Source organism: Gymnoscopelus microlampas (assembly GCF_963454915.1).
Source record: "Gymnoscopelus microlampas genome assembly, chromosome: 9".
NCBI classification, from domain to species: domain Eukaryota; kingdom Metazoa; phylum Chordata; class Actinopteri; order Myctophiformes; family Myctophidae; genus Gymnoscopelus; species Gymnoscopelus microlampas.
The window spans coordinates 47,074,737-47,092,236 of NC_139946.1; the positions used below are offsets into that span (position 1 = coordinate 47,074,737).

Sequence of the window (17,500 nt, forward strand, 5' to 3'; positions counted from 1 at the left end):
CTCATGAGTTTTTTAACTCTCCTCTCCCAACGGCGGACAGAGCCTCCGGCGTTATGGGATATTTATGCCGTTGTGTAATGGGGTGTAACGTGTCCGTGGCGTCTAGAATGTCGCGGGTTTATTTTGTCTTGTAAAACGGCAACGATATACTTTCACTGTGCTTAAGGTACATTGTGATGATGATCTGTTCCTTTAGTGCTTCATAAATCGCCTCCTTCCTTCCTTTCCACCTCCTCTTCGCAGGAAGCCCCCGGAGGAAGCTCACATGCACCATATGCAACAGGAAGTGCTCCTCCTCGCTCAACCTACAGGAGCACCGTAAGGTGGGCCCGTCTTCACTGATTACATACAGTTATCGCCTGATCGCCAATTATTTTATCGCGATTATTTTTGCATCATCGTCAGAATCGTTTCCATTCATGACTTTGACCTCTTCTATTGATACTAAACATATCGTTGCTGTCGGCCAGAACTCTCTGAAGTCACAGAAGCCTCAAAAGTACTGTAGCAGATGTACAAGCTTGTAGATCTACTACTTTTGCATTGTTTTTTATTTGAATCCTGAAAAGTAAAATGTTTGGACATATGAGGTTTCCACTCCGACAGAGACGATAATCCAGTCGTTTATGCAATATGCATGAATATGTATGAGTCTTTTCCATTGGTATGTATAGATCAAATAGCAGAACTAGACTACAAGCTTAGCTCGCAACGCGGTGCGATGCGTCCTGTTGTGAACTTTTAGATCTATTTCTTTTACGTTTTTTTAAAGTATAAAATGGTACATTCATTATTTTTGATTTATCGGTAGCGGTCATTGGCCAGTCATTTTTGTGCATATATTTAAGTTATTTGTCATACATATATCTGCCCTGTGCGATTCTCGTTCACAAAAGTGCCTGAAAGGCAAACGGAAATGTCACTTTGATTTATGTATTCCATTGTTCAACGCAACAAAAAAACTAAAACAATTTGTACGACGTTTAATCGTCAACTAAAATGTCACGACCGTGACAACGACCCTATTCACCCCACCTCTCTCGTTGTACACGGTGACACAACGAGCCCCACGGCTCAGCTTATCAGCGTGCCACGGATACGAGAGGATCCCATTGGCATTAGGTTGCGTTGTGCCAGCGTATCTATCTCTCTCTCTCTCTCTCTCTCTCTCTGTCTCTCTCTCTCTGTCTCTCTCTCTCTATCTCTCGCTCCCAAGGCGGTCAGGGGGGGGGGGGGGACCAGAGGTGGTTTCTAATTATGGCTCGCTCTCTTCTTCTGTCCTTCCTCGACAATTAGATATCAGATGCTGTTGTATTCGGTTCCCGTAACCCGGCCTAACCTCATAATCTCACGCTCCCCCCCCCCTCTCTCACTACCTCATGCCTGATTTATACTCGGTTGATCGCCGGTGTCATGACACCGGAAATAGCCGATCTGCAAGCTGTTGTTGTGAGCTTGTAGATCGGCTTTTATTTCTGGCACGCAACACCTGGCAATCACCAGCTCAAGTGGCCTTAGTGGTTTAGAGTGGTAGGTTCAGGGTTAAATTCCCTGGCGCTGTCATACCAAAGACTGAAATGCCTCCCTGCTTGGCACTCAGCATCAAGGGTTGGATTGGGGGGTAAGTCTAGGGAAGGGACGATAATCGTTATTATCGTGTTAAAAAAACTATTTTAATTTATCGTGAAATTGTCATCGGTTATACACTAGTCTGAACTGGCTTTTGTTGAGATGCAAATTCAGCACCACTTAAACCCTCTACACTTGATAAAAACTGACCTGTAGAGAGCGCGTTTGGTACTCTCTTATTTCACTCTACACAAATAGATTCGTCAGAAATAGCAGATCTACAAGCGTCGCAACGCAACACATTGTGAGCTTGCAGATCGGTTATTTTTGGCAAACGTTCCCCCCCAAAATGCTGGGGTCTCAAGTGGTTAACAAAAGTGGCAATTTAAGTTGTAAGCATATTTTGAGTATTGCGATAAATTCGATAATATCGTTAATCACAATCATTTTTGCCACAATAGCCTTTTTTTTCATATCATCCCATTCCTAGGTAAAAGTCCCTGTGACATTCTAGCGTCGTGACCAGGCAGGGGTTGTACTTGTACATCAACCCGTCTCGCGCTGCACAAACAGGCAGATAGGCTCCTGACCCCATATGGGGCCACAACATGGCTAGGCAAAGGCTTATTTACTTACTTTACACCGGGGCGATCAGCCCGAGTATAAATCAGGCAATGGTTCAACCTTGCCGTCGACCCCGGCCCTCCTCCTCCGTTCCGTCTCCCCTCGCCTCGTTTCCCATCACGCAGCGGGACAGCGTGTCTTTACGTTAACGGCCTTGTTGCAGATTGCAGTGTGTGTGTGTGTGTGAGCGACACACGGAGGGGAAGAGGGTTTTTCGTTTCACGAGCCTCATCCCCGCAGGCCTCGTGAAACTCAAGAGCCACCGGCGGGGAGCAGACAATAAGGTTCTCATCCTGGCGTCAGGGTTCCTCCTCGTACCGGACTGGAATCTTTTACTCTTTCACAGTTTTTGACGAATAACAAGGGGTCGTTAAAATACCACAGCGCCATAATACCCCCAAGCCCTGCAGACTGAACTTGTGTACTGTATGTATATAGGGTTGGAGATCCTTCCCTTTTAACCATTCCACTCTTTACGGTCCGACTCCTTAAAGGTTCCCTTTAAATGATTCCTATATTCGCGATGAGACGTGTTGTGAGCTTGTAGATCTGCTATTTTCACTACTTGTAATGTTTTTTTAATGTATTTTTTTATGAATAATTGTGAAAAAATAAATAAAAAATAAATAGCATTTAAAAAAAAAAAAAAAAAATATATATATATATATATATATATATATATATATATATATATATATATATATATATATATATATATATCTAAAAAAAAAAAAAAAAAAAAAAAAATATATATATATATATATATATATATATATATATATATATATATATATATATATATATATATTCAATATATATATATATATTTTTTTAAATAATTTTAAATAAAAATGGGTCCGCGACCCACAAACGGGTCCCGACCCACTGTTTTGGAACCACTGCCTTAGCCTAGCCTCAAAACCACGCCCACCTGTGTGAAACACCTGGGAAAGAGGGAGTCCCTTTCCGGATCCCAAACCTAATAATGTATAGGGAAGTGGCTCCCCAGCCCCATAAGTCAGCGGGGCAACGAACCAACCATCGTTTCTCGGGACAGTGTCGTGATAGAGATGCTCATTGGTTGGTTATTATGCATCCCGTTCGGCCCATTTGTTTGTTATTTATGATGCCGAGCCCCGGGGCCGGCGTTTGGATTTTCATTTTCTCGCGTCAACATCTATCCACAAGATGGAACGTCAGGGCATTTATCCATTACAGACTGGGCTGATAGGTCAGCAAATGAGTTTTCAAGTTCTAATCGTCTCCTTCAGGTAATGATATAGTTATGCAGGAGGAGGAGGAGGAGGGGTCATTTAATCTGCCTCCACCCACTGCATTTGGAGAAGCAGTGACATGCTTATGGATCTACCATACGGTTATAGTTCTTCAGTCAGTATCTCACCTACTTAGACCAATCAATAGTCTGATTAAACGTGATAATGTCCCATTCAGTGCATTGACAGCATCCGAAGCCACTGCATCTGAGCCAACATGCACAATATCAGCACCCTGACTCTGTCTGACCAAGAATGGAACAGAGCCTTAATTAGTATAATTGGAAAGACCTGTGAAGGAAATAAGGAAGAGGCCCAATGTCTTTCCAACATGTCTGCTGTGCATATAGAGCCTATTCAAGCACTGCGTTTGGCTGTATTCTATTAAGTTGTTTATTGAGACAGAGATACAGCACAACTGAGTCATGGTTGACTCAACGCAACATGGTAGCACTGCCACCGTTTCACACAAACCCAAACCCCCAGAGTCTAACATCATTCTGTTCTCCCCCAAAGTCAAAACTTTGCATAAATGAGCGGTTTGCTCCAAAGCGGCTTAAAAGCCATCAATTATCATCATTTAGCTCAACTGGCTTTTACAATAGCCGCTGTGAGACCCAGAGCTTCTTAGCATTAGCATATGTTATTGTAAATCCCAAATGCAATTAATGGAACCGGGCGCTAAAGCAGGAGAGGCATTCAGACCTTTTCCATTGCACTTTTGTATGCAGATATATTAGTCAAATTGACACTTTAGTAACTTTCTATGAAGCCCATGTTTGTATAATTATAGACATACTTATAATGCATTATACAATCTGCTTATAACACAATATTAATTGCTCATAAATATTCATAATGCTCTATGACACACATTGTATAAGTCATTATACAATGCTGTATAATGTGTTGTGATTATTGTTATGGCACATTATTATTAGTGTTTATTTATGAGTCCTTATTACTGTAATTATACAGTGTTTAAGCAGTTTGCATTGTGGGCATGGGCTTCATAGAAAGTGTTACCTATACTTTTTGTATCATCCTTGACATGCACTTTCCCCCAACCAGCCGATCTAAGCTGTTTTCATGTACATCACACCCTGCTGTAGGTCCATGAAATCTTTGACTGTCATGCGTGCGACAAGAAGTTCATCTCCACCAATCAGCTCAAGCGGCATATGATCACACACTCGGGTAAGTATAATAAGAAAACCCACTTCTAGAATGACTCCCTCCCGTGCCCTTGTTTGTCATCTGGTCTGAGAGTGTACAAATGGACCCTTTGGTTTAGTCCATTTGGTTCCATGTGTACACTCTCAGAGTGATCCCCTTAAACACTATACTGTACTTCATTGACTGGGGTCCCGCAGGGGTGTATTCTTGGTTCCCCTCTTTTTTTCTCTCTACACCAAAAATAGCCGATCTACAGGCTCTGTTGTGAGCTTGTGTTTGAGGCCCGTTTTGAACAAAATGCCGCAAATCATGAACGCAGAGTCCGATTGGAGTCCTATTATAGGGCCACCAGGAGGCCGATTTTTGCGAAACATATTTTCTTATATTACTCCCACACATTGTTTTCCAAACATCACGCAAATTGGTACACATTCTCTCTATAGTCAAGTGATCAAGACGGTTCCGTCCTATTTTCCATCCTGATTTGCGAATTCCGCATGCTGGCCCACAATAACCTACCTGACCTGGTGAAGACCTGTGCTCCGAGGAGCACTTCTTCCAGTTTAGATTTGTTTTGCTTGAACACAAAATGCGAAGAATGTGTTTCACACAGCACATGTTGTTTATACAGATGCTAGGTTTGATGTTTACCTGGTATCCTAGTTTCTTTGAGGCACTACATTGTTCTCTCTTTGCTCTACATATGTGACTATTTACACTGTTGATTGTTAACTAGAGTTCATGCTTACTCTGTCACTTCTAAGTAAATGTATACATTGTATTCAAATGGTCGCCGAATGTTAGCATATTTTCACAGAATGACATGCCGAGAATAGGGATGCTAGGGGTCGATGTGGATAAGTTAACCCCTCCAGATGTTACTTTGTGACAAAGTCTCTCTCTCCCCCCCCCCCCCCCCCCTCTCTCCTGCTGTGGTCTTTGTGTGTGTTCTGGTCAGAGAAGAGACCGTACACCTGTGAGATCTGCAGTCGTTCGTTCAAGCGCCTGGACCAGGTCACGGCCCACAAGATCATCCACAGCGAGGACAAGCCGTACAAATGTAAACTGTGTGGGAAAGAGTTTGCCCACAGGAACGTGTACAAGAACCACAAGAAGGTGAGCCATAAAGGGGAATGAATTATGTTAGCATGCACTCATCCACTGGCATGCGTCAGTGCTTTCAAATCCTTCATTTTTTATGCAAGGTGCACAGGTCCGCCCGGTGACAACCGTGGCTGTCATTATGTCCGTCTGTCCGTTCCAACCACATGAATGCGACATCTCTGGAACGCCTTGAGGGAATTTCTTAACTCTTTTAACTGCCAGAGTTTTTCAGAAAAGTGTTTTTACTAACCTTTGAAAATCACAGAATATTATTTTTCACAGCGATCCACCCGGGTTTAATGTGGCGTCCTACCGGTGGTTACTTTCACCTCTTTTACTGAGGTGCCACCAAGAGCGAACTGAAAACAACCCATTGGTCCCACTAACATACATCGCTGTTTAGTTTCACCCTACGGCCACGCAAAAAGTGTTAGCTGTTTCACCCTACGGCCACACAAACCAAAGTGTTAGCTGTTTCAGCCTACGGCCACACAAACCAAAGTGTTAGCTGTTCCACCCTACGGCCACACAAACCAAAGTGTTAGCTGAATCGATTACCGCGTGATAGCATTAAGGGGACATCACAGTTTCGGACGCGCTTCAAAGCTAGCGCTATTAGCGACGCGCTGCAATCAATCAAGGCCTCGTCGGCGGCGGCTGTTTTCCGTGCCGTGTCTGGCCTCCCTGAGCCTCCCTGTGTTTACTTATGGGAGGCGGGGGGGGGGGGCGTCACTCACACAGACAGAAGGGGACAGGGAGGCCGGCCAGATAAACAGGAGCACTTTGAACCTAAAGCCCCTAAAGCTACATGTCTTCATCGAGTCAACAAACTGAATCAGACACGGAGCCTTGCCCCCCCTTACACCCTAACCCCGGGGCTGCACCCAGGACCCTCCACCCTGGCTGGAGCCTCCTGCACCAACGCCCCGCCAGACATCTATTTCACAACACATGGAAGGAGAGGGCCAGGCAAAATGTAGATATAATGGGGTCAACAGGGCTCATTTTGGGCTGAAACCTTGTCCGATTTTTTTGTCATACATCATTATTTTTGATTGATTGAATACTTTAACGATTATTAACAGCACAGGTAGTACAGTCAAAGGCTATGCGAAAAGGGATCACACAAAAAGGCCTTGACCCGTAAGGGTCCATTTGGTTCCATCTGGAGTCATTGACCAGCTGGTTCCTAAACTGTCAATCATCTAGCTGCATGGGGACCCCCTGGAAATTCCCTCACGGACCCCTGGGGGTCCCTGGACCCCACATTGAGAACCAGTGCAGTAGCTGACAGGTTGTGATGTGTGTTTTCCTCCTGCAGACACACTCTGAGGAGAGACCCTTCCAGTGCGAGGAGTGCAAGGCCCTCTTCCGCACGCCCTTCTCCCTACAGCGCCACCTGCTGATCCACAACAGTAAGTACAGGAATGTACACCAGTGCAGACCCCCTAAAACAGGGGTCTTCAACGTTTTCAGCCCAAGGACCCCCTACCTGAGAGAGAGATGAAGCAGGGACCCCCACTATATATTACATAAAATTGTGTTGCAGATTAAAGCTTTTCATAGATGTTGGATTCGTGTTAATGTGTATTTTCAGACATTTAACGACTCAAACCGTCAATACTTTCACTCTGTACTTGGTCTGCTCTTTTTTCCCCTCTTTGCCGAAAATAACCGATCTACAAGCTCACAACACGGGGCGTTGTAGATCGGCTATTTTCGGCTAAAGTTGTCCTTAAAATAGGGATGCTAGGGTTCAAGTGGTTAATGTAAAAAACAATGATCCTATCACACAGAGATTTGGCGGACCCCCTGTAGCAACTCTGAGGACCCCTTAGGGGTCCCGGAAATAATGATATTTGAACTGGGGATCCCCCACCCTGACAAGCACTTGGAATTGTAGGAATTGAGGCATTACATTTTCTTTGACTCGGTTCCACGGATCGATTGATCTACGAGCTCAAAACGCCTCGACGTAAGGCGTTGCACTTTAAGCAAAATCATCTGGGGACCCCCCTGGGGGTCCAGACCCACAGTTTGAGAACCACTTCCACAGTGAATGAATCAATGTAGCCACAAGTGAGTGTATTATTAACTTAACATTTTTCCCTTTCATTTGCTCCAAAGTTTTATCAGATCATTATCCTCACAAACTTTGGTTTCAGTGACAATAGAGATGAAGAAGATAATTCATGGCTTTTGCATTTGACATAGTTTCCTGTTGTGTGGAACCCAGCAGAGGGCTGTAGGCTGCTGGAGCAGACACTCCTCAGTCCAAATGGAACTCAAAACAATCTGGATCTATTTTCTGTTAACTAAACCCAGCACTCCATTTCTGTGTAATGTCGGGTGGTTTCCGTGTAATGTTGGTGCTTAAAAGCTGCAATCCATAACGTTTATGTCCTACCTGGGATTGGAACTATTTTGACAGCACATTTTTATTCAGTTTTAGTCATACTTTGGTCATCTGATTTTTTTTTACTCTCTACCTCTCTAACTCTGACCTCGATTATTCGAATAGTCGACTAATCAGTCGAGGGGAGTCTGAGTCGACTGCCAATCTCTTTCTTTTTTTCTTTTGTTTTATTATTCGACTGAGACATTGGCCTAATTTGTTATATTAATGAACTAATATTTGCCAAAAATAGGATATACATCATGATGTATTGGGAGAAACCAAGCAAGTATATGTTAAATCAGACATTAAGCACTCCTACAGCCCAAATGGAATGTTCCTCTATTGCATAACTTGCAATAATCAGACTGATTCGTAGGTACACTCACAAAAAACATGCAGTAATCCTGGTCAGCCGGGGCGCCTGATGGAGGGGAAATGAACTGGTTGGAATAACGTGTTCCTTCCACACGCTATGTCCTACCGGGGAAACTCCCCCCTGTCAGGTGATAAGAAAGCGGCCTGCTCACTCCTCATGTATTGAATGAAGTATAAGCTCAGTTCAGGGCTCTCCCCAGCCTGCAGAGGGAGAGTAGCACCCAGGATTACAGCTTAGGCAATTGGGATAGAAATTGTATTAAAAAAAAAAAGAAATAGAGAGCAGATTTGTAAGCATCCATAGAGCAGTCCCCATTTCGCCAGGGGTGATGAGCTTGAGGCAGTACTGCTTTGTCAACCAGTAAGTAAGTGTCCTACCGACACCGAGTCTCAAATGTCTCAAGCAGGGGGACCACCTCCAACCACTTACTAGTCATATTGTATTATTATTACCGATGGTAAAAACTAAACTAAAAACAAATATTGGTTAAATTTAATTTAAGTAAACGGAGAGAATTTTCGGTCAGCCCCTAAAACAGACTTAAGGAAGTTTGCAGGGGTCTTTCCAGACGTGGGTCCTGTGGGCCACCGTAGGTCCCAGGGGGTCGGGATGCAGTAGTCCCAGTGGGGACCATGCATAGAGCAGGTCCTGGTAGGGACCATGCATAGAGCAGGTCCTGGTAGGGACCATGTATAGAGCAGGTCCTGGTAGGGACCATGTATAGAGCAGGTCCTGGTAGGGGGACATATAGTACAGTGGTCCTGGTAGGGACCATGCATAGAGCTGGTCCTGGTATGGCAGGGGTGATGCAACTTTGATGATGGAGAGGGCCACTATATTTCACACTCACTCCAGAGAGCCACATTGCAAATACTGTCTCTCCGTATTTTAACTTTTTTTCACCAGTCTATGTCACACCAAAGCAGCAAAAATAGCAGATCTACAAGCTCAAAACGCGTCGCACTGCGACGCGTTTTGAGCTTGTAGATCTGCTATTTTTGCTGCTTTAGATTTTTTTTTTGTTGCTATTTTTGAATTGGAATCCTGAAAAGTTACATCTGTATTTAATTTCAAATGCATTTAGTTATACTTATGTTAACTGTATGAACTTAAATACAAATACATTGGACATAAAAAAGACAATAGAATTGTATTATTAGTCATTAAGCTAATAATATAGACTGAAGTAACTAAATCGGGTCATGTTTGCATGTTTGGAATTGTAACAGCTGAAATCAATAATATATCAGTATTCCGATATTAACCTGCGGGCCGCATTAAGTGAAGGTGGGGGCCGCATGTGGCCCCCGGGCCGCCAGTTGCCCATGTATGTGGTATGGGGACATATAGCGGTCCTGGTGGGGACCAGACATAGAACGGTTCCGGTATGGGGACATAATAGCGGTCCTGGTGGGAAGCAGGCATAGAGCGGTTCTGGTGCAGAGCACGCAGGCATAGAGCAGGTCTGTGGCTGGTGGCCTGCAGACAGACAGACAGACAGTGAGACATACAGACAGTGAGACAGACAGACAGTGAGACAGACAGACAGTGAGACAGACAGACAGTGAGACAGGATGCGGCCCAAGCTCTTCCAATCGAGACTGATGACACAGAGATTGTGGAGCTGGAGGCATTTCCTGTCCCGGTCCCAGGAGACAGATTACTGCTGGGTGAAATCACTGCGACGCGGCGGTGGCTATAGAAGAAGAAGCTTATGAGTTATGACGTTTGTGGCGCTAAATGCTCCGCGCAGCGGGAGGAGAACAACAGTTATTTGGTGTTATTGAAGAGAGGGAGAGATTTGTTGGGACGCGAATGCAAGAGGACATGCTATTCAACAAGTCTGTCCTCGTTGAGTGAAAGCGTCATGTGCTGCCAGCTCTATTTTGCACACACACCCCCTCCACCCCCCCTCCACACACACACACACACACACACACACACTGAGAAAATGAAGCACAGCTGTCACGCCGTTTTCATGTGAAATCGCATTGTTGTTTTAAAATCAATGAAACGCGCGCAGTGCACCTTTAAGTAGGGTCAAATGTCGCTTGTGCTAATCCTCCTTTAAAAGCCATATAAACACCTCAAGAATGACCCACCTCAAGAGTGCGTGTGTGTGCGTGAGTGTGCGTGAGTGTGTGTGTGTGTGTGTGTGTGTGTGTGTGTGTGTGTGTGTGTGTGTGTGTGTGTGTGTGTGTGTGTGTGTGTGTGCGTGTGTGTGTGTGCACATGTGTATTTGATTGCGACTTTAAGCCCTTTCCTCCGTGCGTGCGTTTTCTCCAATGACAATGAACTCACACTCTTGAGGGTGTCCTTGACATTAACCATAATGAAGGAACTTGTTTCGATTTGATTAAAAGCCACAATGGAGACGGACGGGGGCTTTTTTTGGTCCCGCGTCCTGTTCCATTATGTCCACCGTCAGTGCGCCTCGGTTAATGGGGGGGGACTCGTAGCCACTTCTGCTGCCAAGCACACACACACGCACCCACAGCCCCCTAGACCGAGAGCTCTGTGTGGAAATTGAATGATCTCCATATAATGGAAACAAGTACCCCCCTCAACAATGGGCCCTGTTGTACGGGAGGCAGAGAGCAGAGGCGTGAAGAATAACATCGTGCTCGGCTCGGCGAGGGGCTCTTGTAAGAGAACAGCTGAGACCGGGCCCTGTCTGAGAGCCTGTCTGCCCGCTTCTTTTTAACCGTTTCAATGGACGGAGCCAGGAAGTAGGCCATGCTTCAGAACACCCAGCCATTCAGAGTTCAAGCTATTTAAGTTACCACTCTCTCGCCCCCCGAAAGCATTCAGCGAGAGATGCATGATAAGTGGCCAATTTTTAGGGCTAAAAGGCAAAGAGAAGAGAATCAAAGGAAAGGACAAATGTCCCCTCTTTGTCACTCGGCCTGGACAAATCGTCCTGGCGAAATGTAGTTCCCTCTCGCTGTGCGTGATGGCCCGGCATTTAGGGGGCCACGACAATAGAGGCTGGGGGCTAGAAATAGCACTTCGATGTTTTTGTTGTTGGTACATCTTTTTCTTTTGTGTCACGCAGTGAGAGGACCTTCAAGTGTGATCAGAATGCGACTCCACCTTCAAGCGGAAGGACACGCTCAACGTGCACATCCAGGTGGTGCACGACGGGCACAAGAAGTACAAATGTGACCTGTGTGAGAAGGCCTTCGTCACGCCGTCCGTCCTCAAGAGCCACAAGAAGGTGAGTGGAGAGAAAACCTGAAATCATCTTATCGATTCGTATTGTTTTGAAACTCACACAGTCCAAAACAACACATGGGAACTTTTGTGTGAATACATGAGTGCCACGTGAGGCAGATAAGTAACATGATGCTAATTAAACCAATGTCTCAAATACATACTGGTACAGTGTTCTGGATTCAAAGACGAAAGCAACAAATGCTTTCCACTGAATCAAATGTGACTTTCTCTCTGCCATCTGCTCTCTGCTCTCTCTCCAGCTCATTTGGATGATCAAAGACAATGTACCAAACACTTTTCATTGTTTTAGATCCGCTATTCCTTGTAGCTACATGAGGTAGCTAACACTGAAGCTACTGTAGCTGATTTGTTGTACAAACTTCAGATAATGTGACTGGCTGCAAAACTATGATGATGCTGCGTTCAGACAAAGCTACTTTGTGGCCGAGTTGAAACAAAGTAGCTGCTCAAGTGCAGCAAGTGTTGCTCTAGTGCTCGTTGACGTGTTTTGTGATGTAGAGTTAAATAGCACAGGGAAATTAGTAAGCCAGGGAACCAGACAGTTTTTGCTCCGTTTGGCAGTTGTTGTTTTGGGGCGGTGTAACCGCCCCCTATAAGTGAGGTTTGGACACTGACCAATCCTGCACCGTGATTGGCCAATAGTCTACAACGCAGTCTACAACGCTAACCCTTCCACAGTCAATGCAAATCTATACTTTTGCAAAGTCAGCCAATCACATTACAGCTAGTGTCATCACCACTAGCTGTATGTGATTGGCTGACTTTGCAAATTCAGGACTGTGATTGGCTAGCGAAACACATGACACATGTGCAGCCCTATGAATAGCAGTATGGACTTAAAAAAAACATATTTATGTTTTTTGAAGTGAGTCATGTTGTGATGACCACACACCGCCCACTTCACACTGGGTGTGATTTTTTTTACTTCGCTTCTCAGTCTGGCCATGGTCCTATTTGACTCGTATTTCCAAACGTCACCAATACGCAGGCAAGTCAGGAAGGGACTCAAACATAGACCAATCAGAAGCCGCGAACCCAGGGTGCCCGTCCCGCCCATTGGAAATAGGATCAGTACCAGACTGTGAAGTGAAGTGAGTAAAACTAATCCGCCGAACGGAGCGAATCAGTTTGGATTCCAGGCTGGAGTGGAAAACATCTAATTCACTGCATCATTGGAGTGCTGAAAAAAGTTGAGGCCAGCTCAACTTTGATTTGTCACGGCAATGACAAGTGTGGGCTGTCCGTTCTTACAACTCCATGTCACCAGCTTCCATTGAAGATCCCTTGCAGCCTGTTTGCTTTGTCACGGCAGTCTGAACGCGGGCATCAGACTCCCTAACCATCACCTCCGCTGACAATAAGAGGGGGGCTGGTGAATCGTGGGTCCCACTTTTGAGATTAGGAATGGCAGTTAGTCCATTAGCTCCACGGGGGTTTCAAAGCCCCCGCTGATCCTCGGCAGATTACGAGCCCCGGGTTCCGACAGCATCCGGCGCGGTTATGGGCTCGAGATTGAAACCAAACAGCTTCTTGGCACAGGGTTTGAAGAGAGAGAGAAAAAAAAAAGCTGTCTCGGAGGCTGCTCTGGGAACAGTAGGGCCCGACATGAGACAGCCAACATGAGGCATCTCTCCTGGTCGTACGGAGAGGGGAGGGGAGGCCGCTGTGAGGCCTGGCCTTGATCAAAGTCAGGTCGCAGAGGAGAGGACAAGCGTCTTAAGAGTGGGAGGGATGCTGGACAGATGATGATAGACATCACAGGACCACAGAGCTCTCTCTGCTGAGAGCAGTCCTTATCCACTCTCCTTTTACACGCAACAGACCAGAGTGGATCTTTTAGTGCACTGTTATAGTGTTGTTTCCCAACCAGTGGGTCGGGACCCATGTTTGGGGTCGCAGACCCACTTTTTATGGGTCACGAGTAAATATCGCCTTTTTTATTTCCTACATTAAAAAACAATAATTTTTTCAGTCAGTCCGTGGACGAACGTCCTCGCTCGGCTGACGGTCGTTCTGTCTGTCAGAACAGCATCAGCCCACAGAACTGGTTCATGCACACACTCTTGTGTTAGAAGCTAAGGTGTGGCTCATGTAACACACAAGTGTGTGTGTGTGTGTGTGTGTGCGTGCGTGCGTGCGTGCGTGCGTGCGTGTGTAGGACATACAGTACAGTATCAATCCCATACATTGCTGGGGGCACCAGTTGTTTGTCAGCCAATCATACATCATGCGTGTGTACAGTATATACAAAAACACCATTAATCACTTAAACCCCGGGGCCAACATTCTGTGAAAACAGACGAGTCGTGAGCTTGCAGATCATCTATAGATCGTAGTGTAGGAGAACAGACCCCTGTGGGACTCCGCTCAACGAGGTATAATGATGTTTTAAGTGGTCAATGATCACCCGCCAATATCTGGTGAATTGAGTGTGTTTTACTGAACAGGTCGTTCCCCCCCCCCGTACTGAAAGGTGGGTGCGATACCGTGTCTTGCCCCCCCCCCCCCCCTTCTTTTTATGAAGTGAGAATACCAGCCATGTTCCTGTCTGTTGTACAAACAACAAACCAAATAATACACAACACCGCACACCATCTGGACACATGTGTTTGTGTGTATGGTTGTTTGTCTGCGCGCGCGCGCGTGTGTGTGTGTGTGTGTGTGTGTGTGTGTGTGTGTGTGTGTGTGTGTGTGTGTGTGTGTGTGTGGGGGGGGGGGGGGACAGGGCTTTCGTAACCAAACACCAGAGGTGTCGGGGACACATGGAGGGGGGGGGGGGGTCGAGCAAGGAGGGAGAGAGAGAGAGAGAGAGAGAGAGAGAGAGAGAGAGAGAGAGAGAGAGAGATGAGAGAGAGAGAGAGAGAGAGAGAGAGAGAGAGAGAGAGAGAGAGAGAGAGAGAGAGAGAGAGAAGGTGTTCCTGTATTGTTGTAGCGCTGTTTAAACTGTCACTTGTGAGTTGAGGTGCCCCCCGCGCCCCCCCCCCCCCCCCCCCCTCGCCCTCCTTGTTTATTCAGGTTGAATTCACAACAGACCCCGTGGACCCCCTAATGGTCCCCGGGCCCGGCAGCAGCACAACTCAGAACATACCTTTCAACAGCCAGCAGAGAGAGAGAGAGAGAGAGAGAGAGAGAGAGAGAGAGAGAGAGAGAGAGAGAGAGAGAGAGAGAGAGACAGAGAGAGACAGAGAGAGAGAGAGAGAGAGAGAGAGAGAGAGAGAGAGAGAGAGAGGGAACCACGAACCAGAAGGTAGAAGAGAGGGCGGGGGTTAGAACTTCAGGAGCATCACACGCGTTCCACATGCGCTCCCTCCCTCTGCGTGCATGTGCAGCCCTTATGAGCCCACGGTCGGGGGGGGGAGGGGGGGTGGAACAAGTACTCAGATTTTTGTTTTACTTCAGTAAAAGTAGTCGCAATACCACAATCTAGTTGTTGTCGGGCAGAAACCCCTTATCTCCATATTTTTAACCCCGTAATTAACGCCCTACTACTTGATCATACTACAGCGTCACACCGAAACCATCAAAGTAGCAGATCTAGCATATGAAGACCTGAAGCCGATTCTACAAATGTCTTCTAAATCCCAACAGTTTTCTTAAAGTTTTCTATGTCAGTGGTTCTCAAACTTTTTAATTTCAAGGACCCCCAAAATGATATGTATTTGGGCCGCTGACCCCCATCTCAAAATATTTGGTTCAGGGACCCCCCAGAAGCAAAGATTTTAGTTTAAAAGTGTTCGCTTTAGAAGAATATATATATTCAAAGATTTGCACCCATGAATGTGTTCTGCACCCTGGCCCCCTTTTTAGACTCTATTTAGACCCTAGGGGTCTCTCTCAGCCCCAAGGACCCCCCTAGCTGAAAAAGAGATGAAAGCAGGGACCCCCACTACTGTATAAAATTGTATTTTCATAGATTTCATACATAGACCAACGCCAAACCTCTTTGCCGAAAATAGCCGATCTACAAGCTCGCCGCGAGGCGTTGTGAGCTTGTAGATCTGCTATTTTCGGCTTAAGCTCTCATCAGAATAGGGATAATAGGGTTCAAGTGGTTCATGTACAAAAACAATATCCAATCACACAAAGATTTGTCGGCCCACCTGCATAACTCTGAGGACCCCCTAGGAGTCCCGGACCCCCTGTTGAAGACCCCCTGATTTGGACCCCTAGAGGCTGGATGTGCATCCTCCTCCTCCTCCTCCTCCTCCTCCTCAGTGAGCTCTGTGATCCATGTGTCCAGAATGAAGTTCCATCCAGCGTTCATCTCCTCCTTGATGATGAGACCACCACTCATCCCCACATGAAGCCCACCCGGCCAGCAGACACTGATGATGCATTGCAGCACTATGCTTCTCAACGTGGGGTCTTATCTGTCTGTCTGTCTGGCAGGGGGACGGACCCCTGCTGGGGTTTCCAGGGGGCTCCCCCATGCAGCTAAATGATTGATAGTTGTGAAGTTCTAGGAGGCGAAATGAACTGGACCCTTACAGGTCTGTAAAGACTCAGTTATATTATGCTCAGAACGTGTTGCGCTAGATCTGCTATTTTTGATGCACGACACAACTACTGTAAGTGTAAAACCAGCCTTTGCTCTGAGAGCCTCTCAGAGTTACAGGATTTTACACTGGATTTTACAGTGCAGACTGGTGCAGTGGCGTACCCACTGCCCAACTAAGATCTCCCCTCCCCTAAAAAAAAACAAATAACCCGAAAATGTGTCATCTCGTGCTTAATGTCCTCAAAGTCACGCATCCAACAAGCTTTGAACAGAGCAGATTGGACCTTCCGTTCCAGAGATAATGGCCAAAAAATCTTGAAAACGGCCATTTTCGCCGGTTTTCGATCGCCGATTTTCGATTGAGTTGAAATTTCTTTTTTGGGGGTAATAGAGGGGGGGTGGGGGTTGAAAAATCTCGCCTGCCCTAAATGTAAATCCTGGGAACACCACTGGACTGGTGTCCCTGAGATAAGAATCATATGAAATGGGGGGGTACCTTGAAATTAAAAAGGTTGAGAACTGCACATTTTTGTATACATTTACAGGACATATTAGTTATTTCCAAGGGAAAATTTATGAAATAGTTGTTGTGCCGGTGACATATAATATGAGTTATTTAATATTAAAAGCAAAGACGTGTCACTGTATGTCTATTTTTTTTAAAACTGTATTTATAGTGTGTATGTAATGCAGCTGGTCCTCGTCTCCAAGACAGATTTCTCCCAATGTAGACAAAATAAAGTAACCTTGAAACCTTGTATGGTATCAATATGTTTGTATTAAATCCACCATCATGTCTTGGTTCCCAGACACACACGGGGGAGAAGGAGAAGATCTGCCCGTACTGCGGACAGAAGTTCGCCAGCAACGGCACGTTGCGCGTGCACATCCGCAGCCACACAGGTCAGTGTTAACCCCGCCCACACACATGCACATCCGCAGCCACACAGGTCAGTGTTAACCCCGCCCCCCACACATGCACACCTGCAGCCTATAAATTGACCATCCCATTTTCTGAGGGTTTGGAACGGGCACAAGGTGTCAGTCTGAATGTGATTTTGTTCACATAATTCCATCGTTCCGGGTCTAATCAGAACTAATGCAGACGAATGCACGGGACACCGCGCTACACACACACACACACACACACACACACACACACACACACACACACACACACACACACACACACACACACACACACACACACACACACACACACACACACACACACACTGCATGTT

The 17,500-nt window shown here is 46.0% G+C and overlaps 1 protein-coding gene across 1 annotated transcript in view; it reads left to right on the forward strand.

Moving 5' to 3' along the window:
* The window catches only part of prdm5 (PR domain containing 5), a 101,226-nt gene that overhangs the window by 14,571 nt on the left and 69,155 nt on the right, over positions 1–17,500 (forward strand). Inside the window, 7 exon segments of the mRNA XM_084067124.1 lie at positions 244–323; positions 4,580–4,664; positions 5,602–5,759; positions 7,069–7,166; positions 11,577–11,595; positions 11,598–11,738; positions 17,066–17,159. Coding sequence (XP_083923250.1) covers positions 244–323; positions 4,580–4,664; positions 5,602–5,759; positions 7,069–7,166; positions 11,577–11,595; positions 11,598–11,738; positions 17,066–17,159 — 675 coding nt within the window.